General features: G+C 41.5%; 2 protein-coding genes across 2 annotated transcripts in view; one reads left to right on the top strand and one right to left on the bottom strand.

Moving 5' to 3' along the window:
- The first annotated feature begins 10,134 nt into the window (after window positions 1-10,134).
- On the top strand, window positions 10,135-17,034 carry cUnh2orf76 (chromosome Un C2orf76 homolog). The gene is made up of 5 exons (XM_079821310.1): window positions 10,135-10,463; window positions 10,563-10,613; window positions 10,696-10,733; window positions 10,953-11,034; window positions 16,608-17,034. Exons 1-5 carry the CDS (start codon window positions 10,334-10,336, stop codon window positions 16,712-16,714), a joined length of 408 nt encoding a protein of 135 aa, XP_079677436.1. The 5' UTR covers window positions 10,135-10,333; the 3' UTR covers window positions 16,715-17,034.
- steap3 (STEAP family member 3, metalloreductase) overlaps window positions 16,877-25,827 on the bottom strand; it is an 11,522-nt gene continuing 2,571 nt past the window's right edge. The window contains exons 2-5 of the mRNA XM_079821307.1: window positions 25,092-25,584; window positions 24,480-25,007; window positions 22,066-22,230; window positions 16,877-17,916 (exon numbers count right to left, since the gene is read on the bottom strand). Of these exons, the coding sequence (XP_079677433.1) occupies window positions 17,644-17,916; window positions 22,066-22,230; window positions 24,480-25,007; window positions 25,092-25,577 (1,452 nt within the window). The 5' untranslated portion in view covers window positions 25,578-25,584 and the 3' untranslated portion in view covers window positions 16,877-17,643. The remainder of the gene's footprint in view (window positions 17,917-22,065; window positions 22,231-24,479; window positions 25,008-25,091; window positions 25,585-25,827) is intronic.

Here is a 25,827-nt window from a genome sequence, read left to right as displayed (position 1 = left end):
GCTAAATTTGTATTAGATACAACAACTCAAGCTGCAAGAAAAGCCGCTCTCTCACTCCTGCTGATATTCCGACATTAATGTACAGATTCTACACACAACAAGCTGCTTCTTCTTCGGCTGTTGTCTTGATTACACCAACATGCCCGAGGACACTGCCTACTAGCGTCTGCATGTGTAATTGCACATTGACGCGGACAACAGCGCAGAAGTATAAATGCTCACGACGGCGTACACTCGACGCAGAAGTATAAATTAGCCTTTAGGACCCACACAGATCACAGGGTGAGCGCCCCCTGCTGGCCTCACTAACACCTCTTCCAGCAGAAGCCTAGTTTCCAGTTGGTCTCCCATCCAGGTACTGACCAGGCTCAGCCCTGCTTAGCTTCAGTGGGAAACCAGTCTTGGGCTACAGGGTGATATGGCTGCTGGTACCTTGAGATGCTTCTTACGGAGCCACTCCTTAGTTGCCCTGGCTGTGTGTTTCGGGTCGTTGTCATGCTGGAAGACCCAGCCACGACCATCTTCAATGCTCTTACTGAGGGAAGGAGGTTGTTGGCCAAGATCTCGCGTGTGAAGACTAATACAAACGGCCTTTACCAAAAACACTACATTTTCAACTTCAAAATCGTCCGACATTGTTGCTTTACCTTTTTTTTGCTAAAGGACGTTTGTATTAGTCTTCACACGAGCGCTTTGTAAACACTTCTGCCTATGTCGCGTGACCTTTCCCACGTGATTACGTCATCCTTAGCACCTCACAGATCTGCACAAGATGAATAATATAGGTTAAAAAGTATATTCATTTAAAAAAAAATTAGAAATGGCTGATCGATTCGCTAGTGTCACAGGGTGTTTTGGTGTTGGTTCATGTTTCATGTGTTTAGTTCATCAAGTTTACTGTCATGTTTCTAGTTTGTCTTGTCCTTTCAGTTTCCTGGTTTTGTCATGTTTCATTGTCATGTGACTCCCATGCCCTCATGTGATCTTGTGTCTTGTCCTGTCATTGGTTCATTGTTTAATCACTGTTCACAGGTGTCACTTGTCTTGTCATTAGTGTGTGTATTTAAGCCCTCATGTTTGCCATGTGTCTTTGTCTGTTATTAATGTTGTTACCCGCTGTAGGTGAGTGGTTCTAAGTCAAGTCAAGTCTTTGTTTGATGTTTGTAAATAAAATAACTGCACATGGGTCCTTGAACTTGCCTCCAGTGGATAAACCGTTACAGAATAACAGACCTCCAAAATGGACCCAGCAGTTGTTTCTCTGCTCAAGCTCTGCCAAGGTGATCAAGCCATAGAGAACTACGTGGAGGAATTTTGTGGACTCTGTCACTTAGTTGAGTTTAATGACGTGGCGCTTAAAGACATTTTTCGTTTTGGTTTAAATAAGCCTATTAGCTCCAGACTTCCTGGAGGCAAGATCCACTGGTCATTGGCAGAGTATATTGACTTTGCACTTCAGCTGAGTGGCTCATCTTTTACTGTGGGAACGGTGGATGAGGAGCTCCACGTTCCCACAGTACTCTCCACCCCAGTGAGTCCAGCCCAAGTCCACGTCCAGGCTCCAGCCCAAGTCCACGTCCAGGCTCCAGCCCAAGTCCACGTCCAGGCTCCAGCCCAAGTCCACGTCCAGGCTCCAGCCCAAGTCCACGTCCAGGCTCCAGCCCAAGTCCACGTCCAGGCTCCAGCCCAAGTCCACGTCCAGGCTCCAGCCCACGGCCACGTCCAGGCTCCAGCCCACGGCCACGTCCAGGCTCCAGCCCACGGCCACGTCCAGGCTCCAGCCCACGGCCACGTCCAGGCTCCAGCCCACGGCCACGTCCAGGCTCCAGCCCACGGCCACGTCCAGGCTCCAGCCCACGGCCACGTCCAGGCTCCAGCCCACGGCCACGTCCAGGCTCCAGCCCACGGCCACGTCCAGGCTCCAGCCCACGTCCAGGCTCCAGCCCACGGCCACGTCCAGGCTCCAGCCCACGGCCCCGTCCAGGCTCCAGCCCACGGCCCCGTCCAGGCTCCAGCCCACGGCCCCGTCCAGGCTCCAGCCCACGGCCCCGTCCAGGCTCCAGCCCAAGGCCCCGTCCAGGCTCCAGCCCAAGGCCCCGTCCAGGCTCCAGCCCAAGGCCCCGTCCAGGCTCCAGCCCAAGGCCCCGTCCAGGCTCCAGCCCAAGGCCCCGTCCAGGCTCCAGCCCAAGGCCCCGTCCAGGCTCCAGCCCAAGGCCCCGTCCAGGCTCCAGCCCAAGGCCCCGTCCAGGCTCCAGCCCAAGGCCCCGTCCAGGCTCCAGCCCAAGGCCCCGTCCAGGCTCCAGCCCACGGCCCCGCTGTCCCGCCCAAGAAAATTTTGGGGGGGGGCAAGGGGTACATGGAGGCCATGAAGGCCCCGCCTCTGTGGCCTGATGAACTCCCGTTACCGCCATGGCCTGATGAACTCCCGTTACCGCCATGGCCTGATGAACTCCCGTTACCGCCATGGCCTGATGAACTCCCGTTGCCGCCATGGCCCGGTGAACTGCCGTTGCCGCCATGGTCACCCACGCCTGAGGGTCCAGGTCCTCCCACGCCTGAGGGTCCAGGTCCTCCCACGCCTGAGGGTCCAGGTCCTCCCACGCCTGAGGGTCCAGGTCCTCCCACGCCTGAGGGTCCAGGTCCTCCCACGCCTGAGGGTCCAGGTCCTCCCACGCCTGAGGGTCCAGGTCCTCCCACGCCTGAGGGTCCAGGTCCTCCCACGCCACAGGGTCCAGGTCCGCCCACGCCACAGGGTCCAGGTCCGCCCACGCCACAGGGTCCAGGTCCGCCCACGCCACAGGTTCCAGGTCCGCCCACGCCACAGGGTCCAGGTCCGCCCACGCCACAGGGTCCAGGTCCGCCCACGCTCCCAGGCCCGGCCATGTCATGTCTGGGTCCGGTGCCCCTGCACAGGCCTGGCCCACCATCCCTCCCCCAAGACCGCCCCCCAAGACTTTTTGTAGACTCTTTGTTAGGCTATTGATGTGTTCTGGTATTGTTTGGGCGTCAGGGGCCGCCCATAGAGGGGGGGATCTGTCACAGGGTGTTTTGGTGTTGGTTCATGTTTCATGTGTTTAGTTCATCAAGTTTACTGTCATGTTTCTAGTTTGTCTTGTCCTTTCAGTTTCCTGGTTTTGTCATGTTTCATTGTCATGTGACTCCCATGCCCTCATGTGATCTTGTGTCTTGTCCTGTCATTGGTTCATTGTTTAATCACTGTTCACAGGTGTCACTTGTCTTGTCATTAGTGTGTGTATTTAAGCCCTCATGTTTGCCATGTGTCTTTGTCTGTTATTAATGTTGTTACCCGCTGTAGGTGAGTGGTTCTAAGTCAAGTCAAGTCTTTGTTTGATGTTTGTAAATAAAATAACTGCACATGGGTCCTTGAACTTGCCTCCAGTGGATAAACCGTTACAGCTAGATTCCTCATCTGGGATCAAACCTCTGGAGCCCATCGAAGCGCTTTGAAACTGCATTGATTTGGACCTTCAACATTTTGGTTGCAATTGAAAAGCATTATATGATGAACAATCCTGGAATGTTTTCTTCCGAAAACTTAATTTCTTTTCGACTGAAGAAAGAAAGACATGCATTTGGATGGCACTGGGGTGAGTAAATGATCAGGAAATTTTCATTTTGGGATGAACTAATCCTTTATTGTGTAACAGTATATGGGATCCAGCTCTTTTAAAGTGACAGCAGCCTAATATTCCTGCTGCCGTCTCTATAATAACGTTAATCAAACAACAAAAGACAAAGATGTTCTAGACTGAATAACTTTTGTAGTTATATTTGTAATGTATATTTTATTTATAAATTAAGTATCTTTCAGGTGTATTTATTTGTGTGATTGCTCAATTCTCTTTGTTCTTTTTAAATTACTGAGTGTTTACTTGTCTTTAATAATGCTTGAAATGTACATTAGTTCGGCTAGTTGTTTTTGCGCTGGTATTTTTAAACTATAGGCAGAAGTTCCTTGTGTAAGTGTTCATAAGCCTGTTGATTTTTATCCATGGTATTCAGCTACAATAAAATGTTTTGTGATAAGACTTGGAATAAATGTGAATATCTAAGTTTTTTTTTTTACCTTATTGGAATTGATAAGAATTGGAATCAGTTCCCAAATGATACCCAACCCTAGTCATTCCACTAATAAACTTCTTAGAAATTCATATGTATAAGCCACCAGGCTCAGAAACATGGAGCTAAGCCATATTCTGCTATGTTCCCCAACATCATGAATTTTACATTTTATTTGATTCTTAGAGATTTTTTTTATTTTATGGAAGCTTGTTTCCACCACAGAATAAAACATTTATTAAATAAAAAAATTGTGAGATATAAAGTCAGAATTGAGATATAAAGTCAAAATTGTGAGATATAAAGTCAGAATTGTGAGATATAAAGTCAGAATTGAGATATAAAGTCAGAATTGAGAGATATAAAGTCAGAATTGAGAGATATAAAGTCAGAATTGTGAGATATAAAGTCAGAATTGAGATATAAAGTCAGAATTGAGATATAAAGTCAGAATTGAGAGATATAAAGTCAGAATTGTGAGATATAAAGTCAAAATTATGAGATATAAAGTCAGAATTGTGAGATATAAAGTCAGAATTGTGTGATATAAAGTCAGAATTGTGAGATATAAAGTCAGAATTGAGATATAAAGTCAGAATTATGAGATATAAAGTCAGAATTGTGAGATATACAGTCAGAATTGAGATATAAAGTCAGAATTATGAGATATAAAGTCAGAATTGTGAGATATAAAGTCAGAATTGAGATATAAAGTCAGAATTATGAGATATAAAGTCAAATTTGTGTGATATAAAGTCAGAATTGAGATATAAAGTCAGAATTGAGATATAAAGTCAGAATTATGAGATATAAAGTCAGAATTGTGAGATATAAAGTCAGAATTGAGATATAAAGTCAGAATTGTGAGATATAATAAAGTCAGAATTGAGATATAGTCAGAATTGTGAGATATAAAGTCAGAATTGTGTGATATAAAGTCAGAATTGTGAGATATAAAGTCTGAATTATGAGATATAAAGTCAGAATTGTGAGATATAAAGTCAGAATTGAGATATAAAGTCAAAATTATGAGATATAAAGTCAGAATTGTGAGATATAAAGTCAGAATTGAGATATAAAGTCAGAATTATGAGATATAAAGTCAGAATTGTGAGATATAAAGTCAGAATTTAGAGATATAAAGTCAGAATTGAGATATAAAGTCAGAATTATGAGATATAAAGTCAGAATTGAGAGATATAAAGTCAGAATTGTGAGATATAAAGTCAAAATTATGAGATATAAAGTCAGAATTGTGAGATATAAAGTCAGAATTGAGATATAAAGTCAGAATTGTGTGATATAAAGTCAGAATTGTGAGATATAAAGTCAGAATTGAGATATAAAGTCAGAATTATGAGATATAAAGTCAGAATTGAGAGATATAAAGTCAGAATTGTGAGATATAAAGTCAGAATTGAGATATAAAGTCAGAATTATGAGATATAAAGTCAAAATTGTGAGATATAAAGTCAGAATTGAGATATAGTCAGAATTGTGAGATATAAAGTCAGAATTGTGTGATATAAAGTCAGAATTGTGAGATATAAAGTCAGAATTGAGATATAAAGTCAGAATTATGAGATATAAAGTCAGAATTGAGATATAAAGTCAGAATTATGAGATATAAAGTCAGAATTGTGATATAAAGTCAGAATTATGAGATATAAAGTCAGAATTGAGATATAAAGTCAGAATTGAGATATAAAGTCTGAATTATGAGATATAAAGTCAGAATTGTGAGATATAAAGTCAGAATTGTGATATAAAGTCAGAATTATGAGATATAAAGTCAGAATTGTGTGATATAAAGTCAGAATTGTGATATAAAGTCAGAATTATGAGATATAAAGTCAGAATTGTGTGATATAAAGTTAGAATTGAGATATAAAGTCAGAATTGTGAGATATAAAGTCAGAATTGTGTGATATAAAGTCAGAATTGAGATATAAAGTCAGAATTGTGTGATATAAAGTCAAAATTGTGATATAAAGTCAGAATTATGAGATATAAAGTCAGAATTGTGATATAAAGTCAGAATTGTGTGATATAAAGTCAAAATTGTGATATAAAGTCAGAATTATGAGATATAAAGTCAGAATTGAGATATAAAGGCAGAATTGTGTGATATAAAGTCAGAATTGAGATATAAAGTCAGAATTGTGTGATATAAAGTAGGAATTGAGATAATAGTCAGAATTGTGAGATAAAGTCAGAATTGAGATATAGTCAGAATTGTGTGATATAAAGTCAGAATTGAGATATTAAGTCAGAATTGAGATATAAAGTCAGAATTGTGAGATATAAAGTCAGAATTGTGATATAAAGTCAGAATTATGAGATATAAAGTCAGAATTGTGATATAAAGTCAGAATTGAGATATAAAGTCAGAATTGAGATATAAAGTCAGAATTATGAGATATAAAGTCAGAATTGTGATATAAAGTCAGAATTATGAGATATAAAGTCAAAATTATGAGATATAAAGTCAGAATTGAGATATAAAGTCAAAATTGTGAGATATAAAGTCAGAATTGTGAGATATAAAGTCAGAATTGAGATATAAAGTCAGAATTGAGAGATATAAAGTCAGAATTGTGAGATATAAAGTCAGAATTGAGATATAAAGTCAGAATTGTGAGATATAAAGTCAGAATTGAGATATAAAGTCAGAATTGTGAGATATAAAGTCAGAATTGAGATATAAAGTCAGAATTGAGATATAAAGTCAGAATTGAGAGATATAAAGTCAGAATTGTGAGATATAAATTCAAAATTATGAGATATAAAGTCAGAATTGTGAGATATAAAGTCAGAATTGTGTGATATAAAGTCAGAATTGTGAGATATAAAGTCAGAATTGAGATATAAAGTCAGAATTATGAGATATAAAGTCAGAATTGTGAGATATACAGTCAGAATTGAGATATAAAGTCAGAATTATGAGATATAAAGTCAGAATTGTGAGATATAAAGTCAGAATTGAGATATAAAGTCAGAATTATGAGATATAAAGTCAAATTTGTGTGATATAAAGTCAGAATTGAGATATAAAGTCAGAATTGAGATATAAAGTCAGAATTATGAGATATAAAGTCAGAATTGAGATATAAAGTCAGAATTGAGATATAAAGTCAGAATTGTGAGATATAATAAAGTCAGAATTGAGATATAGTCAGAATTGTGAGATATAAAGTCTGAATTGTGTGATATAAAGTCAGAATTGTGAGATATAAAGTCAGAATTGAGATATAAAGTCAAAATTATGAGATATAAAGTCAGAATTGAGATATAAAGTCAAAATTATGAGATATAAAGTCAGAATTGTGAGATATGAAGTCAGAATTGAGATATAAAGTCAGAATTATGAGATATAAAGTCAGAATTGTGAGATATAAAGTCAGAATTTAGAGATATAAAGTCAGAATTGAGATATAAAGTAAGAATTATGAGATATAAAGTCAGAATTGAGAGATATAAAGTCAGAATTGTGAGATATAAAGTCAAAATTATGAGATATAAAGTCAGAATTGTGAGATATAAAGTCAGAATTGAGATATAAAGTCAGAATTGTGTGATATAATGTCAGAATTGTGAGATATAAAGTCAGAATTGAGATATAAAGTCAGAATTATGAGATATAAAGTCAGAATTGAGAGATATAAAGTCAGAATTGTGAGATATAAAGTCAAAATTGTGAGATATACAGTCAGAATTGAGATATAGTCAGAATTGAGATATAAAGTCAGAATTATGAGATATAAAGTCAAAATTGTGAGATATAAAGTCAGAATTGAGATATAGTCAGAATTGTGAGATATAAAGTCAGAATTGTGTGATATAAAGTCAGAATTGTGAGATATAAAGTCAGAATTGAGATATAAAGTCAGAATTATGAGATATAAAGTCAGAATTGAGATATAAAGTCAGAATTATGAGATATAAAGTCAGAATTGTGATATAAAGTCAGAATTATGAGATATAAAGTCAGAATTGAGATATAAAGTCAGAATTGAGATATAAAGTCTGAATTATGAGATATAAAGTCAGAATTGTGAGATATAAAGTCAGAATTGTGATATAAAGTCAGAATTATGAGATATAAAGTCAGAATTGTGTGATATAAAGTCAGAATTGTGATATAAAGTCAGAATTATGAGATATAAAGTCAGAATTGTGTGATATAAAGTCAGAATTGAGATATAAAGTCAGAATTGTGAGATATAAAGTCAGAATTGTGTGATATAAAGTCAGAATTGAGATATAAAGTCAGAATTGTGTGATATAAAGTCAAAATTGTGATATAAAGTCAGAATTATGAGATATAAAGTCAGAATTGTGATATAAAGTCAGAATTGTGTGATATAAAGTCAAAATTGTGATATAAAGTCAGAATTATGAGATATAAAGTCAGAATTGAGATATAAAGGCAGAATTGTGTGATATAAAGTCAGAATTGAGATATAAAGTCAGAATTGAGAGATATAAAGTAGGAATTGAGATAATAGTCAGAATTGTGAGATAAAGTAGGAATTGAGATATAAAGTCAGAATTGTGTGATATAAAGTCAGAATTGAGATATAAAGTCAGAATTGAGATATAAAGTCAGAATTATGAGATATAAAGTCAGAATTGTGATATAAAGTCAGAATTATGAGATATAAAGTCAGAATTGTGATATAAAGTCAGAATTGAGATATAAAGTCAGAATTGAGATATAAAGTCAGAATTATGAGATATAAAGTCAGAATTATGAGATATAAAGTCAGAATTGTGATATAAAGTCAGAATTATGAGATATAAAGTCAGAATTGTGATATAAAGTCAGAATTGTGTGATATAAAGTCAGAATTGAGATATAAAGTCAGAATTGTGTGATATAAAGTCAAAATTGTGATATAAAGTCAGAATTATGAGATATAAAGTCAGAATTGAGATATAAAGTCAGAATTGTGTGATATAAAGTCAGAATTGAGATATAAAGTCAGAATTGTGTGATATAAAGTAGGAATTGAGATAATAGTCAGAATTGTGAGATAAAGTCAGAATTGAGATATAAAGTCAGAATTGTGAGATATAGTCAGAATTATGAGATATAAAGTCAGAATTGTGTGATATAAAGTCAGAATTGAGATATAAAGTCAGAATTGAGATATAAAGTCAGAATTATGAGATATAAAGTCAGAATTGAGATATAAAGTCAGAATTATGAGATATAAAGTCAGAATTGTGATATAAAGTCAGAATTATGAGATATAAAGTCAGAATTGTGATATAAAGTCAGAATTATGAGATATAAAGTCAGAATTATGAGATATAAAGTCAGAATTGTGAGATATAAAGTCAGAATTATGAGATATAAAGTCAGAATTGTGAGATATAAAGTCAGAATTATGAGATATAAAGTCAGAATTGTGAGATATAAAGTCAGAATTGAGATATAAAGTCAGAATTGTGAGATATAAAGTCAGAATTGTGAGATATAAAGTCAGAATTATGAGATATAAAGTCAGAATTGTGAGATATAAAGTCAGAATTATGAGATATAAAGTCAGAATTATGAGATATAAAGTCAGAATTATGAGATATAAAGTCAGAATTGTGAGATATAAAGTCAGAATTATGAGATATAAAGTCAGAATTGTGAGATATAAAGTCAGAATTGAGATATAAAGTCAGAATTGTGAGGTAAAAAGTAAAAAAATTAAATGTATTCTGTGCCAAAAACAATCTTCCATATTATTTATCCCATTTGAATAATGTTCAAATTATAACAATATTTTTTTTGCATTCAATTTCTGACAAGTATAAATATAATTCTAAATGCAGATCAGTGCTTATAAGAAGAATGAAGATGAAAAGCTATACTCATAGAACAATTCAACGGATTGAACATTAAATATGTTGGGGAGACTGGAGACATTTATTTGTCTTTTCCACTTCGTTTCCACCATAGACCGTGAAATGTTTCCACAGAGAAGGAGTCGTTTTTAATCTATTGTTCTGCAGTTCTATTGCTCTGGCCTGATACTGCTGTTGCCTGATCGATGCATCAGACAGCGGCTAGTGTGGTCTAGGATTTCACTTTTCAGAACATGCTGGAAGTAAACGCATTGAAATCGTTCTTATAAAATATAGAAGGACGTTAAATAGCGAGTAGTTATCTGTCATTTACATGTGTTTGTGTGTACGCTATAACCCTCTCCGGACGGGGTGTGTTTACTCGTGTAGTTTGTGAGTGGTTCTGTCCGAGATGTGTGACCGGGCGGTTCTGACGGTGCGTCTGGTTCGGTCTTTCGAGCATCGCAACTTTAAACCGGTGGTTTTCAAAGACGTGCATTTAGATCAGACGGTGGAGGAGTTTATTACATGTGTTAAGCAAGGTAGACACGATGACTACAGGGCTGACAGAAAGAGTCAAAAGTACTTGATATTATTAAACATTGACAAATTATGAGTAACAAGCACTTCTCTCTTTGAAGACGTTTCATCCAGAGCTGGATTGCCTCCGCCCTTTAAGAAGTTTGATTATGGTAAGTCTGAGTTACATTTACTCAATACTTTCCCCCAAAATAAGAGTTATTGCTTTAACATCTTGTTGTTGTGTTCTTGCAGACACGATGAAAATCATACACCAAGCACACGGAGCAAAGGTAACTTTAAATATGCTCAGCAACTTGTGGTATAAATTATATATATATTTTACTATCATATAGAAATTTGCTTATTAAATATGATACAGAATTAGTCAGAAATGTCTTCCTAATGGATTAGAATCAATCTAATGGTGAAGATGTACAGCTGAATAAACAAAATGAGTGAATATAAACTAGCATGATTAATATTAACAATATGTTTTTTTATGATTTCAGACAAATGAGCTTGTAATGAGCTTAGAGGATGATGACAAGTTGATTCTGCGTGATGGCTGCAGGTTACGAGCATGTGGTGTTGGTAGGTAAAAGCGTGTTTTTTTATATATCACACACACCGATCAGGCATAACATTATGACCGGTGAAGTGAACAACACTGATGATCACCTGTTAGTGGGTGGGATATATTAGGCAGCAAGTAGGGTGACCACCATCAAACAAACCAAATGTGGGACAATTACTAAGTTTGCGTGGGACAATGTGGGACATGTTACACTCTAAAAAAAAAGGCTCGTAATCATAGGGGAACCTTTTTTAGTGCTATATAGCACCAATTTTGGTTCTTCAGCGGTTCTTCAGAGGTGCTATATAGCACCTTAGTCAAAGAACCTCTGAAGAACCGCTGAAGAACCACTGAAGCACCAAAATTGGTGCTATATAGCACTAAAAAAGGTTCCCCTATGATTACGAGCCAAGAACCATTTTTGGTGCAATATAGAACCTTTTTTTTTTTTAGAGTGTACCGACACTAAAACATAACCTGAAACTGTTACACAATGTCTATCTAACTTAATAAAAACATATGTATTCTGCCTTTCAGATGATAAAAATACTTTGTTCTTTAGTCCCTTCCAGAAAACACCATTACATCAATGTAACAATGTACATGTCATTTAAATTCAACATCACTGAGCCCAAAGGCAGCAGGCATCAGATCTGACCAAGTCCAATAATGAACAAATAAAATAAAAAGCAACATGAAACTAGTTCATTGACAGTCTTATATATTATATTATATATTAAGAATATAACCAATTTACCGAATTATCCATTCGTTTTCTACATGGAACAAATCCGCTCCACATTTTGATTGACAGCCATCAGAACCTACTAGTGACTGTGTTTACTCCTTTCTTTTCAACCATTGGATAGGATTTTAAAAACGGCTGTTGTTGTATTTGTGAAAGGCGGGATGTACTTCTGACGAAGCGCTGTTAAATATGTCTAGGTGAAAAACGATGCCGCAAAAAGAATAAATGAAATGCTTTCTTAAAAAGGCAAAAGAACGCATGCATGTCGTCTTATGATAATTAAAAACCAACAGACTGATGAAAATGCGGGACATTTTCTCAATATGCGACGTGCGGGACAAGGGGTGAAAATGCTGTGCGGTACAACGCAAAGCGGGACGGGTGGTCACCCTAGCAGCAAGTGAACATTTTGTCCTCAGAGTTGATGTGTTAGAAGCAGGAAAAATGGGCAAGCGTAAGGATTTGAGTGAGTTTGACAAGGGCCAGATTGTGACGGCTAGAAGACTGGATCAGAGCATCTCCAAAACTGCAGCTCTTGTGGGCTGTTCCCGGCCTGCAGTGGTCAGTCTCTATCAAAAGTGCTCTGAGGAAGGACCAGTGGAGAACCGGCCACAGGGTCATGAAGGACCAGTGGAGAACCGGCCACAGGGTCATGGAGGACCAGTGGAGAACCGGCCACAGGGTCATGAAGGACCAGTGGAGAACCGGCCACAGGGTCATGAAGGACCAGTGGAGAACCGGTGACAGGGTCATGAAGGACCAGTGGAGAACCGGCCACAAGGTCATGAAGGACCAGTGGAGAACCGGCCACAGGCTCATGAAGGACCAGTGGAGAACCGGCCACAGGGTCATGAAGGACCAGTGGAGAACCGGCCACAGGGTCATGGAGGACCAGTGGAGAACCGGCCACAGGGTCATGGAGGACCAGCGGAGAACCGGCCACAGGGTCATGAAGGACCAGTGGAGAACCGGCCACAGGGTCATGGAGGACCAGCGGAGAACCGGCCACAGGGTCATGGAGGACCAGCGGAGAACCGGCCACAGGGTCATGGAGGACCAGTGGAGAACCGGCCACAGGGTCATGGAGGACCAGTGGAGAACCGGCCACAGGGTCATGGAGGACCAGCGGAGAACCGGCCACAGGGTCATGGAGGACCAGTGGAGAACCGGCCACAGGGTCATGGAGGACCAGTGGAGAACCGGCCACAGGGTCATGAAGGACCAGTGGAGAACCGGCCACAGGGTCATGAAGGACCAGTGGAGAACCGGCCACAGGGTCATGAAGGACCAGTGGGGAACCGGCCACAGGGTCATGGAGGACCAGTGGAGAACCGGCCACAGGGTCATGGAGGACCAGCGGAGAACCGGCCACAGGGTCATGAAGGACCAGCGGAGAACCGGCCACAGGGTCATGGAGGACCAGCGGAGAACCGGCCACAGGGTCATGGAGGACCAGCGGAGAACCGGCCACAGGGTCATGAAGGACCAGTGGAGAACCGGCCACAGGGTCATGGAGGACCAGTGGAGAACCGGCCACAGGGTCATGGAGGACCAGTGGAGAACCGGCCACAGGGTCATGGAGGACCAGTGGAGAACCGGCCACAGGGTCATGGAGGACCAGTGGAGAACCGGCCACAGGGTCATGGAGGACCAGTGGAGAACCGGCCACAGGGTCATGAAGGACCAGTGGAGAACCGGCCACAGGGTCATGGAGGACCAGTGGAGAACCGGCCACAGGGTCATGAAGGACCAGTGGAGAACCGGCCACAGGGTCATGAAGGACCAGTGTAGAACCGGCCACAGGGTCATGAAGGACCAGTGGAGAACCGGCCACAGGGTCATGAAGGACCAGTGGAGAACCGGCGACAGGGTCATGAAGGACCATTGGAGAACCGGCCACAGGGTCATGAAGGACCAGTGGAGAACCGGCCACAGGCTCATGAAGGACCAGTGGAGAACCGGCCACAGGGTCATGAAGGACCAGTGGAGAACCGGCCACAGGGTCATGAAGGACCAGTGGAGAACCGGCCACAGGGTCATGGAGGACCAGCGGAGAACCGGCCACAGGGTCATGAAGGACCAGCGGAGAACCGGCCACAGGGTCATGGAGGACCAGCGGAGAACCGGCCACAGGGTCATGGAGGACCAGCGGAGAACCGGCCACAGGGTCATGAAGGACCAGTGGAGAACCGGCCACAGGGTCATGGAGGACCAGTGGAGAACCGGCCACAGGGTCATGGAGGACCAGTGGAGAACCGGCCACAGGGTCATGGAGGACCAGTGGAGAACCGGCCACAGGGTCATGGAGGACCAGTGGAGAACCGGCCACAGGGTCATGGAGGACCAGTGGAGAACCGGCCACAGGGTCATGAAGGACCAGTGGAGAACCGGCCACAGGGTCATGGAGGACCAGTGGAGAACCGGCCACAGGGTCATGAAGGACCAGTGGAGAACCGGCCACAGGGTCATGAAGGACCAGTGTAGAACCGGCCACAGGGTCATGAAGGACCAGTGGAGAACCGGCCACAGGGTCATGAAGGACCAGTGGAGAACCGGCGACAGGGTCATGAAGGACCATTGGAGAACCGGCCACAGGGTCATGAAGGACCAGTGGAGAACCGGCCACAGGCTCATGAAGGACCAGTGGAGAACCGGCCACAGGGTCATGAAGGACCAGTGGAGAACCGGCCACAGGGTCATGAAGGACCAGTGGAGAACCGGCCACAGGGTCATGGAGGACCAGCGGAGAACCGGCCACAGGGTCATGAAGGACCAGCGGAGAACCGGCCACAGGGTCATGGAGGACCAGCGGAGAACCGGCCACAGGGTCATGGAGGACCAGCGGAGAACCGGCCACAGGGTCATGGAGGACCAGTGGAGAACCGGCCACAGGGTCATGGAGGACCAGTGGAGAACCGGCCACAGGGTCATGGAGGACCAGCGGAGAACCGGCCACAGGGTCATGAAGGACCAGTGCAGAACCGGCCACAGGGTCATGAAGGACCAGTGGAGAACCGGCCACAGGGTCATGGAGGACCAGTGGAGAACCGGCCACAGGGTCATGGAGGACCAGTGGAGAACCGGCCACAGGGTCATGAAGGACCAGTGGAGAACCGGCCACAGGGTCATGAAGGACCAGTGGAGAACCGGCCACAGGTTCATGGAGGACCAGTGGAGAACCGGCCACAGGGTCATGGAGGACCAGTGGAGAACCGGCCACAGGGTCATGAAGGACCAGTGGAGAACCGGCCACAGGGTCATGAAGGACCAGTGGAGAACCGGCCACAGGGTCATGAAGGACCAGCGGAGAACCGGCCACAGGCTCATGGAGGACCAGCGGAGAACCGGCCACAGGATCATGGAGGACCAGCGGAGAACCGGCCACAGGGTCATGGGCGGCTCAATGATGCCTGTGTGGTCCGATCAAACAGACGAGCTTCTGGAGCTCAAACTGCTCAAGAAGTTAATGCTGGTTCTGATAGAAAGGACTTAAAGGATCTGCTGCTAACATCTTGGTTCCAGATACCACAGCACAACTTCAGGGGTCTAGAGGAGTCCATGCCTCAACGGGTCAGGGCTATTGTAGTTATTTATATACAGAACTATCCATTCGTTTTCTGACAGGGAACACATGGAACGAATCACCGCTCCACATTTTGATTGACAGCCGTCACAACCTACTAGTGACCGTGTTTACTCCTTTCTTTTCAACCATTGGATATGGTTTAAAAAACGGCTGTTGTATTTGTGTAAGGCGGGTGTTACTTCTGACGAAGCGCTGTTAAATATAGGTGAAAAACGATGCTGCAAAAATAATACATAAAATGCTTTCTTAAAAAGGCAAAAGAACGCATGCATGTTTTCTCAATATGATCATTAAAAATCAACAGACTGGTGAAAATGCGGGACATTTTCTCAATATGCGACATGCGGGACAAGGGGTGAAAATGCTGTGCGGTACAACGCAAAGCGGGACAGGTGGTCACCCTACCTCTTAGTGGCCTTGCGCGATGTTACAAAGGAGCGAGAGGCGCGCCATTCATTCATTCATTCATTCATTCATTCATTCATTCATTCATTCAGTGCTTAAATGGCGGGTTCCGGTGCGTTGTCAACGTTTGTAATGTTGAGGTGAAATGCTACAAATCTGCAGAAGCATTTGATGATGAGACATCACCCAGACGTTGCAACACCCCCACAGCCGAGCACACAACCGCTAAAAATAGATCACACACATGCGAATGCTTGCCTTGGATTGTATTAAACTTGAGCGTTCACTTGCGCACGTATGTTAGCCATTATAGACATATTCAATAGACAGCGCAGGACCAATAATTCAAACCTAATAGCTTATATTACAGATTTCCTCAAATAAAAGTTAGTCCACATAAGTCAGCACGGGAAGGTATTGTTGTTCGTTACCACGGCAACCACTTGTGTCCAGGTATGAACGCGCTTCTCGTGTTGTATTTATTGTATTGTATTGAATTGTATTGTATTTAACAATTGTATGCATTTGAAATAAAGAGATGGGTTCTGTTTTAATGTACAGTAAAAAGAGTTTAATATACAGGTTTGTGGCTCTTCATTTCTTTTTAATTAGCCACTTGTAAACTTATGGTCACTGTTCTTTTTTTATAAATATAGTATTTGTATTAAATCTTTATTCATTGATTTGAATCGAGAATTGAAATTGAAAATCGAATCGATTTGAGAGCTTGCGCATCTGAATCGATACCCAGCCCTAATATATATATATAAACTAAACCTGTCCACTTCGGGTAATTGACTATTTGTGTACCTGCTCAAATCTTTATTTGAACACCTTTCTTCTCTTCACAGCCAATGAAACAGAACTTGCCTTCTTCAGGATGGAAGACTACAAAAAGTTCAAGGCCAATCCACAGACCGAATGGTGGAGCGGTCCGGATTCAACACCAGAGGTGTGACGCCGTGATCTCTGAGTGGGATTGAAACTTCTATTTTAATTTAATCTATAGCTTTACTTTTTATATTGCAGTCTTACCATTCAAATGTTGATATTCAGATATACAAGTATGTTTTTATGTTGTAATTATTCTTTTCATATGTAAGAATACTCTTTATTTTCAGAGCAAAATGTGCATGTTTAATTATTTTAGACTTTTTGATTTCATTTAAAACTAATCACGTACCAGAAACCTTGTTTAATTTAAATGACACATTGGACGTTGTTTGCTGTTTTTGTTAAATAAAGCTCAAGGTATGAATCATGCTTTCACAACACCCGAAACATTGATTGAGTATTCAATTTGAAACTTTTTTTTCCAGTACAATATCCACAGCCAATACAATATAACTACAGCCAATCAGTCAGTATTTTAGTAAGTTCATCAGAGCAAAATATTCAGTTATTCCATACCATTTTACTTTTTTTGTGTGTATTTGTGTATATAAACAGACATCCAAACATTTCTTTTACATTTAATTACAAACTAATAACACATGCATTGTTTACAACACTTTACATATATAAATGCAATGTAAAATTGGCCATTATTAGCACTCAGTATAATATAATTTACACAGTAACTGGCCCAGAGGAAGATCAGCTGAAGTACTATTGAGATATGGTAACAATATAAGGCACACGTTAAGTCCTTACAGTGCAAAAAACACTGGGAAAAGTTGAGACTGGAGTTATTGAAGGAGTTCACTTTCAGGTAAAGCTAACTAGTCAGAGAATATGACCAGTCTCCAAAAACATTTTCCACTTTATATTTAGCCCTTGGATCTTTTAAACCTGCAAATGTAAACCGTTGGCCACTGCACTGCCAACTGTATATCCGTTTAACACTTCATCTTATAAGAGTCCTCCTAGTGTTTCTTCCCAGGCTTCCTATGGTATTCCATTAGCCACCACATGGTGCTGCTGTAAGACTGGGCAGCTGCGTTTCCTCTCCCACCCGCGGCGGATTCGGGCCAGTCTGCTGGAGATGCATGGCAGAAGCAGAAAGCAACGGCACACCAGAATGATGCAGGGCAGAACTACAGCCAAGACGTAGATGGGTGGCATGTAGAATGGATATGCTTCGATGTGGAAGGCAAAATCCCAGCCAAAGAAGAGGGTGTGCATGATGGACAGAGTCAGAGCAATGTAGCCCAAACCTGACTGAAGGAAGGAGAGAGAGAAAGCTTTATTCAAATTTAGTAAAAAATGTTGTGCTTGTAGGTTAGTAGACCATAGCTTGTAGATATCTTCTGGGGTTGTCTTTGTTTTGCTGTTTTAATGCTCTCCACCCATCAATCAATGAATGCACCAAAACTAGATAGATATAACTACCATCAAAATGCAGCGCAATAGATCATGCAGCATGTACTTCAGTAGTTTAGGTACCAGGTTTCAACTCGGCCCGTAAACAACCCTTTCATGAGTCGCTGTCTACAGAAACCAAAACTAGCTACAACCTGTCCACATACAAAACATGAGCAGCAGTTACAACAAATGTTAGACACTTTATTTTCACTTTTCAAATATTTTCTTCATTTTTATTGAAAATAAACGCCTTTACGATCTGATATGTGATGAGAAAAGGAAGTACAGAGAGTTCGGCAACAGGTTGATTTGCGCCAAAACTTAGAGCCATGCACCTTACCCCTACACTATCACAACTGAAAAATACTGTTGGTGTGTTCCCAGCTTTACATAATGAACCCGCGCTTGGAATTGAAAAGTCTTACTGTTACTTGTGGCCTGATGGATGGGTTCTCTCCTGCATTAAAGTTTTTAAAAGTCCTTTTTATAGAATTTTGCATCGCTGCTGTTTATCACACAACTGCAAATTAAAGGCTAAGTGAATAGGTACACACACTTCATGAACTCACAGGCGCGAGCCGCGCAACATACATGAGACAGTCTGACACCTAATTGCCTAACACAGCTGTCAATCAAACTCATCAAGCATTATGCAAAAACCCCAGACTGTTAAAAATCTAATTTTATTTATTTCAGTATTTGAGATGTTATAATAATTTTGTAATTACGTTAAAATAATTTAAACAACTGTTATATTTGTATAATAAACTGGGGGGGCCTAGTCATCATAGTGGGCGGGCCTGTGCCCGTCAGACCCACCCGCTGCCTACGCCCCTGGTTGACGTCTAATAAGAGTTTATTAAATCAAAGTGTGGAGGATGCTAAAATAAAAACGGTCAATGAAAGAAGGTAAATCTGCTGTATATACACACCTCTTATCATTGATTAAATTGATTAGCTTAATGTGCTCCACTCGTGTTTAATTAGGTTTAATTATCTGAACGTGCTCCTCCCGAAATGTGTTAATAAAACATCACATTGTTTGGAATTGCTCTACCCTGCTCTTGGAGAAGCAGGTCCAGGATTGAAAAATAATCTTAATATTGGCAAAGCATAGTAAATACTTTACACACACTCATTTACATAGCCTAGAAATCTAGACGCACCCTAGCGGCAGCAAATGTAATTTTCAGCCAGGGTCGTCTAACAACTCTCCGTTGGCTTGCGAGCATGAAAACCAAACTCTAGTCAGGCCAATCACATCGTGTATAGAGTCGGTGAAAGACAACCGTTTACCCCGCCCCTCGGATTGAGCCCTGCCAATGGTCAGTTCCCAGACCCAGCATCTTGATGTGGGTCTGGCTCGTCAGGCTATCAACTGACCTATCTGTAAGCCCCTCCCCTCGAACGCAGATGAGCCAATGGCAGTTGAGTATCAGTTGCGCTGGGACCGGAACTCGGACATCTCTAGGTTTCAGCGCCATAGAGAAACATTGGAAAATCTGAAGCTCTCATCAGTTTGATGGTGTTTATGCTACAAAAATGGGAAACGTCGTGCCTGGGGTACTGTAACACTGACTCCAGGGATCCTGAGAGGACTTTCTGGTGGTCAAACTCTCATTAAGTTACGATTAAGTTAGTGTTTCCCTGCTAACATAATAACTAACTGTTCTCCCGTCATGTAACGTTAACAGTGTAGGTCAAAAACACATAAACGAAGGTCTGCATTTCAGTACGTCTCCATATTAAACTGGTTAATGTACATTAATTTAATCTTACCCAGCGGTACATGAACAGTGTTGATGTACATTGTAGCGATCATGAAGACCGTAACACGAGGCTTCTCCCGTTTGCATTGTGATCTGTAAATCCTAGCTTCCAAATTAATCTCCCACATTTATTTTAAAATCTTTTATATATTTAAGTCCCACTTGAATGCTCCTCGACGAGAGGTGGTCCTTCTGTGCCACAGAATTTTTGTATATATTTTTTATATTTCTATGAGATAGATATATTTAAAGGTCTACATTATCTGTCTTACTAAGGAGGACTCCTATTTTGATGGGTATTATAGTCTACGGGTGGCGAAAGGGAGAGCTCACACTCGCAGTTTCTCTGAGTTGTTTTCAGATACAAAGTTTACTGTTTTTTTAGCACCCCTGAAAAGGCATATGGTCTGTATATGTTTGTTTACTGTTCGTAACGTTAGTTGTATGAGTGTTTTTGTGTAATTCGCTGTGTATGTTAATGATAATGCAACGGAAAGAGAGAGTTTGTGAATGAGACGTTAATGCGCACTTCTGCTTTGTTTGTTCAACTATTACGGTGAATTTTTTTTTTTGTTGAGTGAAAAACGATGTAATATACTTCATAAACCGTCAGTAAAGTTTGGCCATCATTCGGACGGGGTATATGCTACAATCTGTGTCCAAAAACATCTCGGGATAAGGTGTTCACACTGACAGCTGTCATTGTAAGATTGTTAGCAACGCTGTTTGTTTGTCCGAGTTAGCAACAGTATCTAAGGGGGGCGGGGCTTACCGATAGGTCAATTACACACATACAATAAAAAAGTTCTACAATAATATGCTAGTAAATGTTTTAATAAGTTATAATATATGTGATGTTATGTTTTATTTATTGTGCATTCAGTGGTGCTGTCCTACTTATAATGCGCTGGAACGGTCAGTTAAGAAATGTAAATGATCCCATTATTTACTCACTCAAGTCATCCTAGGTGTATATGACTTTCTTTTTTCTGCCAAACACAATCAAAGTTTTATTGGTGTCAATTTTTGGAACTCGAGTACAAGTGCACAGAGGGTTTAGTCCAGGGTAGGGGTAGCCAGTCCTGGTACACTACCTTTCTGCAGACTTTGGTTCCAACCTTGCTCCAACACACATTTAAAGTAACCCTGAGCACCTTTGCTTTGCTGGTTCAGGTGTGTTTGATTAAAGGACAACTCTGGTGAAAAATGAACCTAGGGGTGATTAACACATGGTTATCGAGTAGATCGTTCTCTGGGATGCGTTTTCATGAAAATTGAATGTAACGAGTTTTATCTCTAAAAACAGATTGAATAATCCGCCATCTCTTTAGTGTGTATCCTTTGGGACCACTAGTCTCTGTTGTGTTCAGTTTAAAAAATATATTTTTTTATTTTTTTTATTTTCTCTGTTGCGTTCAGTGCTTTCTTCCGGAAACAACGGACCATATGAGATTCCAAGTCACAGTTCATCACTTAGCACAGCATTCGTGGCTCGACTTGTCGAGACTGTTTTCCAAGATGGCTCCTGTCTGTATACGCGTAATGTTCTGTCTTTATAAAGTATCTTCTTATTAAACTGTTTGTACACTTACACAGTTCTCAATGCTTGGGTTTGCATGTAGGGACCCTCATTATGCTCCCGTGTTAGTGTGAAGCTATTTTGAGCCTTGTTAGTGGTATTAACTAGCGATTTAATTTGACTTATTCTATGCCCCATATACTAGCGTTATAAGCTAATCTGCTTTTAGAGATAAAACTCTTTACATTCGATTTTCATGAAAACGCATCCCAGAGAACGATCTACTCGCTAACCATGTGCTAATTACCCCTAGGTTCATTTTTCACCGGAGTTGTCCTTTAAGGTTGGAGATACATTCGGCAGGATGGTAGCCCCCAGGAGCACGTGTGCTTTTGGCCCAGGGGTAGCCAATTCTGCTCCAAGAAAGAGCAGAATATTCCTGCAGAGGTAAGCTCCAACTCTAATCATGATTACTTCAAAAATACAGGAAGGTGTGTTGGAACAGGGTTGAACTGACCTCTGCAGGAAGGTAACAGGTACAGGTTTGGCCACCTCTACTTTAGGCAGAGTAGGGGCCGGCTCGCCAAAGTAGTCAAGTGTGGAAAATGTGTAATGAAAGTGTTTCCCGACCCTGTTTCTGGAGGCACACCAACAGTACACATTATTGAACTCTTCCTAATCTGTTGGGAAACACTTGTATGGTATGCACGGGCTCACCTGTACACACGTAAACTCTCTCCAGTTGAGGGTGTTGCCCACTGAGGGAAGGGAAGTGATGGCCAGTAAAGAGAGGACGCCCAGACCCAACACTCCACAAGAAAGGTACAGCTCAGATCGCCAAACTCCCTGCTCATCCCAAGGCTCCTCTATACCTGCTTTAACCTGATACATTCAGACAAAACATAGCATACACTAGGCTCTTCAAATGACATACAAATGACATACTAAACATCTCAAGATCTTTATTCTCATGCTGCGTTCACACCAAACGCGAACAGGAGCGAGTGATTTCAATGTTAAGTCATTGGAAAGGCGCGTTGACGCGCGTCTGGAGGTCCTGCAGCGCGATTCTGCCTCATTCGCCAATTGAGCGTCTTGCGCGTCACACACGAATGGTGTTTTTTTTGCATTCACACGTTTGAAGCAAATTCTCGTCTGACGCTCGAGTTGAAAAATCTGAACTTTGGGGTCAATTTGCGCCGTGTTAACCAATCAGGAGCCTGCTCGCTGCGGTCACGTGGTAAAGTGACGTGATGAGAAACCCTGCATAATTTAAAAATACTACTATTGTGTCACAAAAGGTAGTTTTAAGACTTTTTCAGGTCAGAATGTAGTTGTTTAAAGCTCAGATCTGTGGTTTATTTATAAAGAGAGCGCCTATTTTAAAAAATAATCTTGTGTTTGTGGAGTTGCGAGATCCAGGCGATCAGCGGCGCTCAGCGCTCATTAACCCCAGCGAGAGCAGCCTTTCCTCGGCCAGTTCTTCTGCCGTCTGCCGCTGCTCTGATGGCCTGTAGTGGCTCATCTTGTGTAGATCTAACGGCCGATCTTTGCTCTCATGAATCTATAATTTGTTGTCTGCCAAATCGTTTTGACTGAGGGCAAAGAGAAGTTTCATAACTTTTTATTTTTTAAGGATATTTAAATATACACAGTGTGCAGAATTGTTAGGCACGTTGATTTTCTGATCATATTATTTTATCATCATTATATATAGATCATTATATTTTCCAGGCACATTTGACCAATTCCAAACCACAGTAATCCTAATAACTACTATTGATTTAGTATTTAATAATGTATAAGTGATATATAATTGTTCATGAAGGCTGGAAATGAAAAACACCTTATATTGAGGTGTGCAGAATTATTAGGCATGTTTTCTTTTACAGATAAATTGAGCCAAAAAAGAGATTTAACTCAGACTGAAAAGTCAAAAAGTATTAAATGCCCATGAGAAGGATGCAATACTAATGCAATACTAGACATTGCAGTTAAGGCATGACCATTGGACAGTGAAATGCTCGTTGGGTCAGCAGGGTCTGACAAAAACAGGTGGTGAAGAAAAGACACCGTTTTTGGGAGTTCATTTTTTGTCCATCTCTGCAAAACGGACTTCAGGATGGACTAAAATGAACTCCCAAAACGTACTGCCAGATTCTGGAAGATGAATTCTTCAAACAGCGGTACTAGAGGATGTGGTATTGGTCCTTCAAGAGTCACTCTCAACCTATAAAACCTATAAAAAACCTTCTTCATGTATTTTACAACACTTCAGCTTGTGATTCTTATCTAGTGGGGGTCATTTTTTAGGATTCTTTACCTAACTGAAGTCTCTGAGATCCTGACACCTGCACTTCTGGAGACTCCAGGTAGGTTGCAGCTCTGGAAAATGGTGGCGCTGGAGACTAAAGGGTTCCTGATGGTTTCACCCTTAATTCTTCACCTTAATTCTTAATTCTTTTGCAGTTAACTCGTGTCTTTTCTTCACCACCTGTTTTTGTTAGATCCTGCTGACCCAACGAGCATTTCACTGTCCAATGGTCATGCCTTAACTGCAATGTCTAGTATTGCATTAGTATTGCATCCTTCTCATGGGCATTTAATACTTTTTGACTTTTCAGTCTGAGTTAAATCTCTTTTTGGGCTCAATTTATCTGTAAAAGAAAATAATAATAATAATAATTCTGCACACCTGAATATAAGGTGTTTTACATTTCCAGCCTTCATGAACAATTATATATCACTTATACATTATTAAATACTAAATTAATAGTAGTTATTAGGATTACTGTGGTTTGGAATTGGTCATATAAATATGATCAGAAAATCAACGTGCCTAATAATCCTGCACACAGTGTACATGCAGTGAAGATAATCTAGGTGTTGCCTGGACAACATTTGTGTTGCTATTAATGTTTAATATATATTTTTTAATGAAAAAGAAAAGAGGCAGAGTGGTGTTTATGACATATTTCTCCTAGAGCGCCTTGAACGCGCGTCTATTTCGCTTCAAACGCTCGACTTATACGCGCGAATAGATTCAAAATGTCCAAGCGTCCAACTAGAGGCGGTAGACGCGATTGTGACGCTCTATTCGCGTTTGGTGTGAACCGTTTTTGTTCGCGCACCTGTCTGTAGGCAGTATTGATGAGCCTGTGGAGTGTAATTCTGCGCAGAGGCTGGCAAAGGCTGTAGACACCATGCAGCGCTGCACACAGGAAGCTCAACAGGCCCAGTTGTTTCCTCCGCTGTAACCAGTTGTCCAACCAGGATGGGAAACGCAGGTATTTGGTGCCCCTCCAGAGCTGCAACCACGCTGCAAACAAGCCCGGGAAGTATACAAGTGCCAGGGTCACCAAGGCTACTGCTGGCAGGCTCTCGTTCACCAGATCGAGGGCGAGGCGGTAGAAAGCATTGTGTCCTTGTGCAAGAAATGGCAGCAGAATTCCCCGCAGAAAGCCATAGCCATAGAAGAAGAAAAAGAGGAGGGAGGTGACAACCATTGAGCCAGTCCATGATGGGAATAGACGCAATGGAGCTACCTCAATATCTCGAGCAGCAGACAAGCCACCCATATCCACAGGGTGGAACCCGATTTTCCGAGCCAACTCGACAACTTTCCTCTTCCCCTCCGTACTGTTACTGCAGACCAGGACCTGCAGTAGTGAAAGGTAAGAGCTCAGAGTTCAAATAACCTTGCAGTAGTTTTCAGATACAGATAGCACAACAACAGCCCTGACCTGTCTGCTTCCATCATGAGCCCCAGTCTGCATCTCCCAGGTTGAAACCGTGTTAAATCCTTTGACCACCAGACTGTCTGGAAACAGCTCAGCTAGCCGCTCCGCATTGGAAGGCCCATGGGTATTCATCTCTTCTGCGTTACTTACATCCACAAGCACCTTCCCTGCAAGTGCAGACTGTAGCCCCAGCAAGGAGCGATAGTGCTCAGGGAACAAGGCCATAAACACCAGACACGCTGGCTGTGACACTGCCCCCTCCTGGTTCTTCAACTCCACTGCGTCAGGGAACAGTCCTGATGGGATGCGATTCACGCACCGACTCCCGACCACCACTCGAACACCACAAGCAACCAGCCGCACAGCCAAAGAGCGGGAAAAGTCTCCAGAACCGAGTATGGCCACCGTAGGGCTGGTTAGACATACAGGGAGTGCATCAGCGGGGACTTCAGAGTCTGAGAGCAGAGGAGTCGTCATATCTTCTGCCATAATGAACCTGGGATGAAGAAAATCCATAATTATGCATTTCAAACTGCTGTCCCATTACTTTTAAAGCTATAAAGGCACAAATGTCATGTACTTTGGAGACAGAACTACACTCTAAAAAGATTATTTTCAACAAAGTTTTGCTTTAGGACCCGGTATAAAGTCTAAAAGGCATTTTCTATTTCTCACAAGTTGACCGGTTTAATGATCCTGTTTTCCCAAATCCAACATACAAGTTTTATTTTCCTCATCA

This window comes from Gobio gobio (genome assembly GCF_949357685.1).
Source record: "Gobio gobio genome assembly, chromosome: 7".
NCBI lineage: Eukaryota > Metazoa > Chordata > Actinopteri > Cypriniformes > Gobionidae > Gobio > Gobio gobio.
Note: the sequence above shows the minus strand (reverse complement) of the source record. Positions and strands in the feature narration are given on the sequence as shown.

Coding starts and splice junctions, on each gene's coding strand:
- cUnh2orf76 (XM_079821310.1), top strand. CDS start 10,334: ATGTGTGACCGGGCGGTTCTGACGGTGCGTCTGGTTCGGTCTTTCGAG. Junction 10,464..10,562: donor TATTACATGTGTTAAGCAAG/GTAGACACGATG, acceptor CTCTCTTTGAAG/ACGTTTCATCCAGAGCTGGA. Junction 11,035..16,607: donor GTTACGAGCATGTGGTGTTG/GTAGGTAAAAGC, acceptor TTCTCTTCACAG/CCAATGAAACAGAACTTGCC.